We start from the raw sequence: 12,979 nt of genomic DNA, 5'->3' as shown, positions 1-12,979 counted from the left end.
CTTCAGGAAAGTAGCAGTTATGTGAACCTTAAGAGAAGTATTTAGGCTACATAGCTTTAGACCTTTTCCTGCAACTGCTCAGATGATTTATTATCACTAACTATATAAACGTAACATTTCATAATGGATTCGGGTCAAAATTTGTGCAGTTTCCAAGGCTTTGACACTTTGTGAGACTGATTTTCGAGTTTTTGTCAATCAATATCTAAAATCAACGTTTGCCATTAAGCAGCAAGATAACAAAAGACTATTTACAGATTCCATCGCTTTGATAAATTACTGTACATACAATAAATGTTCATTTATTATTACACTGACAACTGAAATCCCCAGCGAATACATCCAACGCTGATGCCTTTGTTTACTATTCAAAATTGGAGGCGGGTCATGTTTTCTTTTCCAGCTTTCTCATTGGCCGTTTGTTGGCTTGGGGTCGTGCATGCGCAGGCGCACTTGTGCAGGAAGAAGGATGGATGGATGGCTTGTCAATCTAAAAGGCAACACGAAGGGTAAGCTACTGCCTTTAAAACCTTACTTCTAAAGAAGTGAGAAGGAATGAAGCCTCTGTAATACACGTAGCTGTCAAAGAAGATGTCAAACAGCCAGTGGAGCAGAGTTATTTAGTGAGTTTGTAAAACTGTTTTGTGCTGTGAAACTGAGACACATCGCTTCACAAGATAAGTCCTGAAGATGGTTCAGCGCTAAATTCCCGGTCAAGTTAAGTGAAGGTGGGTGAAGTACTTCACAGTAAGGCTAAGAGTACGTGTAAGGTCCTTTTATTTTTAGCGCGTTTGAAGTGTGAGGAAACGTGTTTTCTCAATAGTTTGAGTGGCTATTGGCTGGACTGTACCAGACACCTTTGCGGAAGTTGTTTGACTTAGGGGTGTACCTCCATCTAACTAAATATATACACAAGTCAGTAATACAAACCTTAAAATCGTTTGTTGGTTTACAAAAGTAACTCGCGGTCGAAAGCATTCAACTATTTGCGTAATATGTTAATGTTCCCCGTGGGTGACTGATTTGAGCGAATCTCGGATGGTGCTAATATTATGCAATCATAAAATCTGACGTAATGGATCTTTCACAGCATTTTTTTATGCAACGCTGAATAGAAAAGATGACACGTGTGTTAGGCTAATGTGCGATAGGGTGAGGCAACTTCGATGTCTGCGCCTTAGAGGTAGCAAAGGTCAGTAAAAGCAAAAGAAAGAACAAACTGATGGAAAACTGATGAAATCATTTGTGAACGGCTGTGGTTTTGCAAGTGTGAGAATTTGTTGACTTTAAAGTAAGTAATCTGCATTTTTGGACTGATGGACAAACAAACTAAGACATTAAACTAACCATGGGGTTTTATGAACTGATGACAGTTTCTGTGAATGGAATCAGTGGTCGTGATGATAGATGACATTTACTTAAAGGTAAGTTATTCCTCAGTAATTAGGCATTAACGACAGTGATTCTTTGAAATATACAGTCTTTCACTTAAGGGATGAGTATAGGAAGCTTATGAATGAATAAGAAGCACTGTGAATTGCAGATCAGGTATTTGACCCATGTATAGCACCTTTAACCTTTTTCCTCTCTATGTGATGGCAGTTTCAGTTTTGAGATATTAACTTGTACAAAACCTACCCTCCAGAAAACAAAATGTGCAAAGATGGGCGTAGCACATATTAGAACACATTCTCATACGGTGGAGAGTCATCTTTTTTTCCCTTAGGCCTACCTCTTTCCCTCCATAGGGAGAACAGGCAGGGTTTTCCATTCAGATTTGCAAGTCGTTTGCTTGAGTTCTTCCAAAGTGAGCTAGGATTGTGAAGGGCTTTCCAGTGCTGTCAGAGCATGGCTGCTGGAGAGTGCCCTCATCTCTGATGGGCCAGAGAGCTGTGGTCATTCCCAGAAACTGTGTGGCCGAGCAGTTCACGCGCGTGAGCGGTTTTATGCCACGCGTCTGTGAATAGCCTGTCCGACCCTTTTAGAAAGTGCTGGTCTGGCTGTCATGTGCACAGCTAGTGGGGAAGTATGAATTCAGTGTGTGTGTTTTAGTGTGCGCTTGTGAAAATTGTATAAGATAGCGGAAGCAATAGTGTGAGTGAATATACTGGGACTCTCTCACAGATTGCCATATTTTTGCTTTCAACTTCAGAACTGAGAGGACTTGATTGCTGTCATCGCTGATGATTAGTGGTAGAAGCGGAGGTTCTGATTCCACTTAGCTAGTTCTAATCGACTGTTCACACTTTTGTAGCTGCACAGTTAAAATAATGTAGCCTGACAAATGTGGGGCGGTTAGCGACCTCAAGAGAAAGGCGAGCACTCTGGGGGATCATAGCTGACAGGTTGCTCAGGTGGACATGGAGGTAAAGTGTCTTAACAAAGTTTCTTAGTTTCTGCTGTTGGAAAAGTGATTCTTGCGGTGCCGTATGGCAGACAGGAGATCCGGGAAACACAGCCTGGTGTTGAGGGGCCGTCTGCATCCTTCTCTGTGGGTAAGACATGAGATTAGCATAATGTGAAATTTAGATGGGTAATAGACAGGTGTAGCGGTTTGCTACATGATAAATAGGTGTTCTGTTGATTTTTTTGTCTGTTATTTTTTCGCTTCTTAGTGTTAAAATCATAGAAAAAGTCTGTTTGGGGGGATTTTTGATAATATTATGGATGGATCCTCACACATCTCGACCATTTCTCTTACTTTAAGTTAACATTTAAAGCATCACAAGCTGTATTAACTTAGATAACTCTAGGCATTTTCTTTAGTTTTTTTTCCCCAAGTGCGACTTTTGCCCTTTGTTTTATTACGTTATTACTTTGCTACAGGATCAAATACGGCACTTCAGGGATTACCTATTAAAACGAGGGGGAAAAAGACGTCAACAGGCTTTGATGTCTTTCTTTGAAGATGTACTGTATTAACATCACTAGGGCTTGTAAGACCAATTCAGGTAGAAGTCCTGTTTACAGATCCCACAGAAGCCAATTTCCCAAAACAGCGATGTTGATGGAGGCAGAAACGAAGTCAGAGCTGTTTAAGTAGATCTTGACAAAGTTTGGATTCCTTTCCTGTTGTTTTCAAATATGTTAGAACCTGTTAAATCACGTATAATGGGTTTTTACTTGTGACCATCATGACTACACATAGAAATGTTACCGTGATATTTGCTTACAGTCATGATAAAAAGAAAGTAAACCCTCTTTCAGTTCTAAGGTTTGGGAAATATATAAGTCTTTATTGGGGCTTAAAATGAGGTAAATACATCCTCAGATAAACAACAACAAAACATAAAATATAACACAGTGTCATTATTTATTCAGCAGTGCAGAAGCAGTGTGTGTAAAGCTACGTATGCACCATGATCCAGTAGCTTACTGAACCCTGTTTAGTACCAGTGACTTGAAGTAATCATTTTCTGTTCTTTATCAGTTTCTCGCATCATTGTGAAAAGGTTTTGGCCCTCTCCTCTTTACAGCAATAATTTCGCTCTCCTAAGCATCAGGTTGAGTTCTGTGCTTTGACTGCACCATTGATTCTTTTCATTTTGTTGTAGATTTCTTGGTGAGCTCGGGCTCATTTGACATGGGAATATATTGGTACACAGAGGAGTTCATGGTCATCCAAATCCAAGTGTCCAAATCCTGTTTGCAAGGAAAGCCCAAAATCAGTTGACAGTTGGTGTCAGGGTGTCTGTGCTGATATGCTATGTTTGGTTTTCACCAAACATGGTGCTGTGCATTATAGGCAAACATCTCCACTTTGGTCTAATCTGTCCAAAGGACATTGTTCCAGAAGCTTTGTCACTTGTTCAAATACAACTTTGCAAACATAATTTGTGCTGCCATGTTTGTTTTTGCCTAGAAGAGGCTTTCTTCTTGCAACCCTTCCAAACAACTCATACTTGTTTAGTCTTTTTCTAACTGTACTGTCATGAATCTTAATATTTAACATGCTAACAGAGCCCTGCAGAGTCCGAAATGAAAGTGGCGAAAATGAAAATGAAGCTATTGGGTTTTTTTTAGTTTCTCTGATCATTGCATGATCTGACCTTTGGGGGGATTTCCTTGGATGCCCACTTCTGGCAAGACTGGCAACTCTCTTTGTTTTCCACTTGTGAATAATCTTTCACACTGAAGAATGATGGAATAGGAATTGTTTGGAAGTGTCCTTTTAACCCATCTCAGACGGTCGCTTCTCTAAAATCAGTCTTCGCTCCTTGGCATTTCTTGGCAAACTTTACCCAGTTAATTACGACAGTTAACTTACATTTAACTACGTGTTTTTTATCAGCTAGCAATGTAACATATGTGCATATGGATGATATATTACAGGTTGAATATGAATTTTATCTTTGTCATTTAATTATTTTAATGCCTATAGGACGTATGACTGTACTGGCTTTTGCCTGCTATACTTGCTGCTGAAAATGTTAAACAAAACAAGAATTAAGGGTCAAAGTGCAGACCACAGACAATTCAAATTGCAGAGTCGACACTTTTTTATTTATTTTTTTGGTGTGATGTGACACATGGTCTCCCTGGTTCTCACTTCTTCCTTTTTGTTTTTTCCTTTTTGTTAGTCCCAAACCATGAATATTGTGAACCAGCTAGCAGAGACGGTGTTTGTGACGGTAAAGGAGCTGTACCGCGGCCTCAACCCCGCCACCCTCACAGGAGGGATTGATGTCGTCGTAGTGCGACAGCCCGATGGGTCTTTCCAGTGTTCCCCATTTCACGTCCGCTTCGGCAAGCTCGGCGTGCTGCGCTCCAAGGAGAAAATTGTTAGTGTTTTGGAATATTTGTGTCATTTCAATTTCAGCATGATTGACTTCCTGTTGTCCCTGTGATGAGCCCGTTGTTTACTGTGACTATAGGTGGACATTGAGATAAATGGAGAATCTGTGGATCTGCACATGAAGCTGGGTGACAATGGAGAAGCTTTTTTTGTGGAGGAAAATGAAAATATGGAGGTGACCGCCAAATTATGTTTTTTTTTTTTTATGTTTGCTGTCTTTTATATTCATTTTAAGTTTATTCGATTGTTTATTTATTTCTGTCTCAGGTGCCAGCCCATCTGTGCACCTCGCCAATACCTCTTGAGGTCCTAGATGAAATGGAGGAGACCACTGAGGGCTCCTCCTTAACCGGGTCCTGTTCCCGCAAGAAGAAACGGCGGCGGAAACGCATGCGCTCCGAATCTCACCTCAAAGAAGAGGTCAGCTCCTCATCGGATGAGAGAGAAAGTGATCATGCTCAACAAAACTGTACTCCTTCAGAGGAGCTTGCCACAAAATTGCAACTCAGGTAAGTCATCAGAAAAAAATAAAATAAAATGTGGTATATCTTTCAGAAGAATTCACTCTTTAAGATGCCTTTTTTTGTAAATATAAATTTGAGTCTGTTAGAACTTATGGTTATGGCTTATAAAGGTTAATCCTTGAGATTCTTTTGGTAAAGAGACTTCTCCAACTTCAGCTGAAAGATGACTCATATTAGCTTAAATGTTAATTTACTGTTTGAGGCAAAATCACTGTTGAACACTTCTCTTCTCTATGGATTCATTCTGCATCTGGTAGTTTCTATTTTGTCTCTCGAAACAGGTTAAAAAAATGCAATTATTCATTGTGTAGCAAGTTTCTAATCGTGGGTTTAAGACGGCATGCTTGAAGGAGGTTTTATTGTTGCTTGACATTAGCATGTTTTGTTAAACCTGATATGGAATTTAAACGTGTCATCCATCTTTAAACATTGTGTGCAGGACCAAACCTGCCAGAACAAAATAATGAGCACAAAGCAGCTGGAAACTCCATAGAGCTGCGATGATGAATTTCAGTAGAACTGTCAATGCAAGCGGCCCGAGGGAGTAATGTAGCCCAATATTTGTCTAAAACAACAGTGGAGCTGTAATGATGGTTTAAGATGAAACAGTATTTTATGTTAAGTGTGTGTGTGTGTGTGTGTGTGTGTGTGTGTGTGTGTGTGTGTGTGTGTGTGTGTGTGTGTGTGTGTGTGTGTGTGTGTGTGTGTTTTCAAGTAAATCGGTGTACTATTCATTGTCTGAGGAGGCAAATGAGGATCCTGGGGCCACCCAGACCAGAGAGACTCATCCACATTCAGATGGAGAGCAGTCACCTTCAGAAAAGTGAGACAAGTCTATTAACTTACTAATCATATTCATTTGTTTGCATCAGTGGCTTGTTATATCATCACTTTTTTCTGTCTCTGCAATTATGATCCTTCTCCTCTGTCTTTGTACTTTGCTGCAGTGTGTTCTTCAGTCGCTCGTCTTCTCCTAAGAGCGACTCTGAACTCATGGTTAAAACTCAAGAGTCAGCTGGTCCTCAGATGCAGTGGAACTGGGGAGGCTTTCCCACGGTAGGGCAACATATGCTTACACATGCAAAAGTGTACTATCTTCTGCGTACCTGTGTTGTCATTACTGACTGCCTGTGTCATATTTCTTATCCTGCTCTCCCTCTCGTAGCTGTGTCAACCAGAGAAGACGGCTGTGGATTCACAGGGTGGTTCTTCTTCCGACAATTTTCATTTCCGCGCCATTAAAAGACAAGACTCCTTTGACATGAGCTACGATCCTGTGATTAGCTGTGGGACTGTGGGCAGGGTCACTGTGGTGAAACCGCAACCTCTGACTCACGCGCTCGATTTAGACGGACGCAACAAGCAAACCATTGCTTTATCCAAAGAAAACACTCACATTTCCATGTCTGCCTCCAGTGACGTCTTCAAGTCTTGTGCCTTATCGATGGATATGCCTCATGCTTCTGAGGCTGCAATGGAACAGGAGCCCAACAGAGACTTGTCTTCTAATTCAGTCAGTAAATGCACCGATTCCCTTACTAACAAAGGTAGCACACTGACTGTTGTTAGCCCAGTTAGCCCTGAAAATGAAAGTAGTGTGGTCAAAGCGGCCACACCAAGCAATGCACAAAAACAACTCATTAAAGACCACACGGACCTAGAAACAAGTCCAAGTAATCCAAAATCCTCTAATGCACAACATCAGGGAGCGTTACCTGACCAAAGTGAGCAGAGTTACAGCAGTAGCCCTCCTGTGAATGAGGGTGACAGTGGAATCGATCCTTTCTCTGAGGGAGGGGAAGAGAACGGTGAACCCAGAGGGAGTGAGGGGTCAGCAGGAGCGACAGATACTGGGGTCAGCCTGCCCGCTGCAGAGGCATCGGCAGCATCTTCTAAAGCAGAGCAACAGGATAAGATAAAAGGTGAAGCCTTTCTTTAAGCATTCCTGCTGTTTTAGGTATTACTCCATCCTCATTTTGTACTCAGTCTACAGTGTATCAGTGTTAATGTATCAACTGGTCACAGGTAAACGTAATCACCACCTAGGACCAACAGATATTTACCTGGATGATCTGACCACGCTGGACCCGGAGGTGGCCGCACGTTATTTCCCCAAAAGGTGAGATGTCACATTAAGGTTACTTAGTTATTTTAACTGAGCTCGCTGTTCCAATCTTCATCATTGAAAATGATAAACTAATGTTTGAAATTGAAAGAACATACAATCATCCAGCAGTTGTGCTCGAGTATTGATTAGGTGTAGTTAAATTACCTAAAATCCCTGTGTTTCCTGAAGTGAGGGAGAGGGAGCGTTTCAGAACGGGGCAGAGCAGGGCTCCCGTTCAGGAAGCCAGTCGCCTCAGTCAGTGGGTAGTGGGGCAATGGACAGTGGCACCGAGTATCTGTCAGATAACACCTCCTACAACATGGACGTCAGCATGTCCCTTTGCGGACGAGAAGGCAACACCAGCAAGATCACGAAAGGTGAGTGTGGTTAAACTGCTGCTGATGCCTGCAGAGTGTCTGCCGCTGAAGTTAAAGTATTTCCTGCATTCCTTCTTACTTCAGAAAAGTTTATGGAGCACCTTGTGACATATCAGGATTTTGCCAAGAATCCAGGAATCATTGAGGATCCAAGTCTTGTCATCTGCATAAACTCCAAGTATGATTCTAAAAAGTATATAATAATGTATTTCTAAAGTCACCACTATGTTATTACTCCAACAGGTTTATATCCATGACTCTTCATTAGCTGTTTTTCTTTCTTTTCTCACAGCTATTACAACTGGGCAGTGGCTGCTCCAATGGTTTTGTCAATGATGTCCTTTCAGAAAAACCTACCAAAGGTATTTTATTCTATTAAAACTAAACCACAAAAATGTTACCTAAAGAAGCTTCCTTTATATTCTGGTACAATTTTTATATTTTATTTATAAAAAGATAATCACAACAGGGGGAATATATTTGTTGTCTTTTTTTCCCCATAGAGTACAATAGAGCGACTGGTGAAAGACAAGATGCCCAAAAAATCTGGACGCTGGTGGTTTTCCTGGAGAAGGAGAGACATGGACAGCAGCCAGGTAGATGCTCAGGAACTCAGCACAGTCGTTATTTATTAGGTTTTGACAGTGTACCCAGAAGAAAACACACTGGACCTGCAGAAATTAAACATAATATCTTGTGAGGACGCAGCCTTTTCAGCCAACATCAGCTCGGATAAAATGATGCCAATGTTGGTTGGTTTGTTTGTTTTGTTTTTCCCAGCAGAAAAACTCAAAGGAGGAGCGAGAGGAGCCACTGGCAAGTGTTTCTTCCACAGTAAAGTAAGACACCTTTAATTACAGTAACTATCATTGTTGCAAAAATATCTTCCAGAGTTGTCTTTGTTGTGCTTGGCATAAAAAATGTTTTTGTCTTCTGTGGCCTTCTCTTTCTAGTATCAGATTTTATTCTCAAGTCACAAATTTTAAAAGAACCATCTATAAACTGTAGCAACAAGACGAGTGCTTTTTCTTTGTGTTGTTAAATGTTAAATGTGGCTGACAGCTATCCAAAGCTTCAGTACATGTTCTCTAGTTTTTAACATTTTTATAGACTCAAAGCAGTCAAAGGGTCGTTGTCTGTAAAACAGCCTCCAACTCTTCGCAAACAGTCCATTGCCAAACAAATTAGACACGACATTTTAATATTGTTTCTTCAGAGCGACATTGGATGATGTGGACAGTGATGAGGCAGCGGGCCTTGGGCGAACAGCTGTCATTTCTTCCAGTCTTTCAACAGAAACCCTCAACACGGCTCAGTCTATCAGCCAGATGTACCGCAAATCATTACGTCTGACGTCTAAACAAATAGTAGGAGATAAATTTGCACAAATGTTCATGCACCTCGATAAATTCTTATGTATCACAATCAGTTTATGTTAGGATGTATTTAACTGTCCTCCCCATACCCAGGAGCATTTAAACTTGCATGAAGGAGCTAACAAGGTGGTGTTCAGTGTGACCACACAATACCAGGGCACCTGTCGCTGTGAGGCTGCTATCTACCTGTGGAACTGGGACGATCGTGTGATCATATCTGACATAGACGGCACCATCACCAAGTAAGAACAAACACGATTTCATGCAAAATTATAGTGTCTTAGATTAACAAACAGCTATGGGCACAAATTAATATACACTATTCCCCAGAAAGATTTACAGCAGACTCCATCTGTCTGTTTTTCTTTTTTTAATCAGCCTCATTCTTTTGCATTTTGAGTCTTCTCTTTTGGTCTCCTGCAGGTCTGACGCTCTCGGTCATATCCTACCTCAGTTTGGAAAAGACTGGACGCACAAAGGCATCGCCAAACTCTATCACAAAATACACGAGTATGTTAAATTGAATATTATGATATTTAATATCGTACCTGTAGTTTAAACATTACAGAAACGTACAAAAATAATTTTGGAGATTACCAATAAGGTTAATATAGGGCAGCTGTGACATGAACCTTACATTGCCTTGTAGTCTAATACATTTTTAACCACTGTAGATAAATTGTTCCCACATTCAAGTGAAAAATTAATATCACTGTCGCTTTCTTTGCAGAAATGGCTACAAGTTCCTGTATTGTTCAGCACGAGCTATAGGTATGGCTGCTATTACCAAAGACTATCTGCAGTGGGTCAATGACAAAGGTACCGTCCTGCCCAAGGGCCCCGTACTGCTGGCTCCCAGCAGCCTTTTTTCAGCACTGCACAGGTACCACATATTCGTACTGAACTGTTAAACAGAAAAGAGATGTAGCATGAAGCTGTTTAAAAATGAAAATAAAATTGTATTTTAATGTACTGCTGACCCCTAGTGGCCAAATTGCCAATGCTCAGCTATTGCCAAAGACAAAAAATGTACGAAAGGGACAATCAGTTGAACAGATGTGTATTTTAACTCATTCACTGCCATTGACGTCTATAGCCGTCAATGGCAGTGAATGAGTCAATGGGTTTAACTCATTCACTGCCAATGGCTGGCAGTGAATGAGTTAACTGTAAACCATGTGTGCAGAGAGGTGATTGAGAAGAAGCCGGAGGTCTTTAAAGTCGCCTGCCTCGGTGACATCAGGGACTTGTTCAGCCCACACAGACAGCCTTTCTACGCAGCTTTCGGCAACAGGACTAATGTAAGCAATGCTACGGGGCTGCTTTTACCACAGCTGTGCATCGAACCATCAAGTGTATTTGAAGTTTTCCATTTATTTGAAGTTTCCCAGGTATTAAGCTGTTTGTCTGGCAGTTATTTTAACCCCTGGCACAAGACTGTGTTTATATATCATTGCAACACATGTAGAGTTAAATTATGAGAAATATAGTAATAAAGTGTTGCTTGTGGAAATGAATAAAACATTGGATAATGATTTATAATTATTGATTTGTGCTCCAATGGCACAGTTTGGGGAACATAAATGCTGCAGAGGTTAAGAGAAGATTAACCTGAAACTCCTGTCTGTTGCTGCCTGGACTTTTACAGGATGCATATGCCTATAAGCAGGTTGGAGTGCCTGAAACCAGGATATTTACCGTCAACCCAAAAGGAGAGCTCATCCAGGAGAAGACTAAAGGCAACAAGTCTTCGTAAGTATGCAGGAGACAAGTGATGGGAAATTACATTGCTGAAAAGCAATACTGTTTTCTTTTTAAAAGGGAAACAAAATGTGTAGATATAGGACACTTTACACATGTTTTATTAGACCATACAAATCAAGCAATAGTTAAAAAGCATAGTTTATGCTCTTTAGGGGATGAGGAGCTTAAACTAAAAAGAACAAGGCTAAAAAATACAGGCTAAAAAGTAAATAAAACCAAACATCTGTGTATAGCAGTGATCTGGGTTTGTTGTTATAACCCATCTGTGGATTGATGTCCAGTGGTTAAAAATCCTTTGGCATTTCTTAAATTATTTTTCAATTTTTTTGCTCTTTCGGTGTGATAGTTTTCTCAGTACATACTCTCTTCTTCCATGGACTGCTTAAGAACTAGAGTTATGATGCATCTGATGATATTTCTCTGGCTTATGACAAGGAGTACACATCTGATTTTACATTACAGCTGATTTTAAGCACTCTTGTTTAAAAAAAAAAGAAATATCAACAATTTAAGATGTTATATATTTTTTTAAACCTATAATTGAAGTTTAAATGACTAACACGATAATTCTCCACGCAGGAGCACAGCTTTCAGAACATGCCTGTAATCTTTAATGTGGACATTTTTTTTTAGACCCCTCACCTTCCATATATAAATATTAATGGTGTTCTCATTTGTGTTTTTATAATCCTTCATGTTTTGCAGGTACAGCCACCTCAGTGAGTTGGTGGAGCATTTCTTCCCTTTGCTTTCTGCTGAGGGCAGAACATCCTCTGTTCTTGACTGTCCTGACTACAGTAGTTTTTCCTATTGGAAGGAGCCTCTACCAGAGCTGGACCTGGATGCACTACTGTAGACACGCAGTGCCAAACCCGCACACAAAACATACACAAGCTAAGGCAAGCACATATATTCCCAGGTTTTTCCCGGCTTGAGTGACTGTTGCCTTTGTTAACTGGAGTGCCTGTGTATGAGCCACTGAATAAACTGAAACATAAAGAGACCGCTCTCTCTTCTTCTGCTGCACTCAAAGGCGGAGCCCAATCAATGCACTGCTGACTGTGTCTGTTATATTTTGCTGTTTGTGTATTATACTACAATCAATATGCCACAACAGGAAAACATATGCCTTGAACTGTTTTGAACTTGTTGTTACTGTGTACCAGTGTTACAGCAGCACAAAAATATAATATTTAGCTATTGGCCCAACAACTCAGACATCAGCTATGAACCTGTACAGATATAAAACTGAACTTTATTAGATGTGTGATGCCTAAACCCTCCAAAACATTAAATTAAATGTGTTGTCCTTTATTCTAAGAAGATTGTAGAGAATTTATGACTGTGTGCTGCTGAAAATGTCTTATGGATTTGAGTGTTTGGGTGTAGATTGCAGCTACATGTGCTCAGAAACCAAATATATATTCAACACATGTTTAAAATGCTTTACTTTAGAGGTGGTTTCCATTCATTTGGATGTAGCTCGTGAGGTATTGCCTGATCTGCAGTGACTGTTAATGGAGTGTTTTTAAGTTAAAGTTGACACGGGTGAATGCAAACCCCCTTGAATGGAAAGCTGTAATAGAATACTACCACTTTGTCAAGTCTAAATATAAAGTAAGCAAGCAGATTACAGTTTGTACACTACATGAGTGAGAGTGCCTCAGACCTACAGCGAATTACATTTCAGTTGAGCAGGCAGCTGTTCCACTTTGTGATGACACTGTTGTGTTTATTTTTTTGTATTTTCTTGCACATCTTTTGTCCTCAAACTGTGTGGCAATGCATTGAAGCTGAGGATACGGCTGTTACTGTTTAGACCAAGTATGCAGAAATACGCATGTCGTCATTTGTTTTTAATGATATGCTTGACTTCAGTTTAAAAGATTAATTATTGCAAGAGTGAGGTTAAATTGCCAGGTGGGATTTTTTTTAAAATGTGCATTAACATCTGTAATACAATAAAATGCAATACAAAGTAATCGAATAAAGAGCTAACAAATTCCATTGGTAGCTGCAGTTTTATTAGCTCCACG

The 12,979-nt window shown here is 40.3% G+C and overlaps 1 protein-coding gene across 4 annotated transcripts; it reads left to right on the top strand.

Annotated features, from left to right (window-relative positions):
• The first annotated feature begins 443 nt into the window (after positions 1 to 443).
• On the top strand, positions 444 to 12,950 carry LOC146573996 (phosphatidate phosphatase LPIN2). 4 transcript variants are annotated; one of them, XM_085273519.1, is made up of 20 exons: positions 444 to 509; positions 4,581 to 4,781; positions 4,875 to 4,970; positions 5,063 to 5,304; positions 6,035 to 6,142; positions 6,267 to 6,375; positions 6,485 to 7,241; positions 7,345 to 7,438; positions 7,616 to 7,803; positions 7,888 to 7,981; positions 8,096 to 8,165; positions 8,307 to 8,399; positions 8,584 to 8,642; positions 9,020 to 9,170; positions 9,273 to 9,421; positions 9,603 to 9,689; positions 9,910 to 10,062; positions 10,366 to 10,570; positions 10,828 to 10,931; positions 11,649 to 12,950. In XM_085273519.1, exons 2-20 carry the CDS (start codon positions 4,590 to 4,592, stop codon positions 11,797 to 11,799), a joined length of 3,102 nt encoding a protein of 1,033 aa, XP_085129645.1. In that variant the 5' UTR covers positions 444 to 509; positions 4,581 to 4,589; the 3' UTR covers positions 11,800 to 12,950. The 4 variants fall into 4 exon arrangements, with proteins under 4 accessions (XP_085129645.1, XP_085129646.1, XP_085129644.1 ...); XM_085273520.1 differs by having other exon boundaries at positions 473 to 728; positions 8,587 to 8,642; XM_085273518.1 differs by having other exon boundaries at positions 473 to 728.
• Positions 12,951 to 12,979: the final 29 nt, after the last annotated feature.

Source organism: Mchenga conophoros, linkage group LG5 (genome assembly GCF_057382185.1).
Source record: "Mchenga conophoros isolate Kocher_MC1m ecotype Shallow Benthic linkage group LG5, M_conophoros_male_GT1.1, whole genome shotgun sequence".
NCBI lineage: Eukaryota > Metazoa > Chordata > Actinopteri > Cichliformes > Cichlidae > Mchenga > Mchenga conophoros.
This window is presented reverse-complemented; position numbering and strand designations above follow the sequence as displayed.

Coding starts and splice junctions, on each gene's coding strand:
- LOC146573996 (XM_085273519.1), top strand. CDS start 4,590: ATGAATATTGTGAACCAGCTAGCAGAGACGGTGTTTGTGACGGTAAAG. Junction 4,971..5,062: donor AGGAAAATGAAAATATGGAG/GTGACCGCCAAA, acceptor TTTCTGTCTCAG/GTGCCAGCCCATCTGTGCAC. Junction 7,804..7,887: donor CACCAGCAAGATCACGAAAG/GTGAGTGTGGTT, acceptor TTCTTACTTCAG/AAAAGTTTATGGAGCACCTT.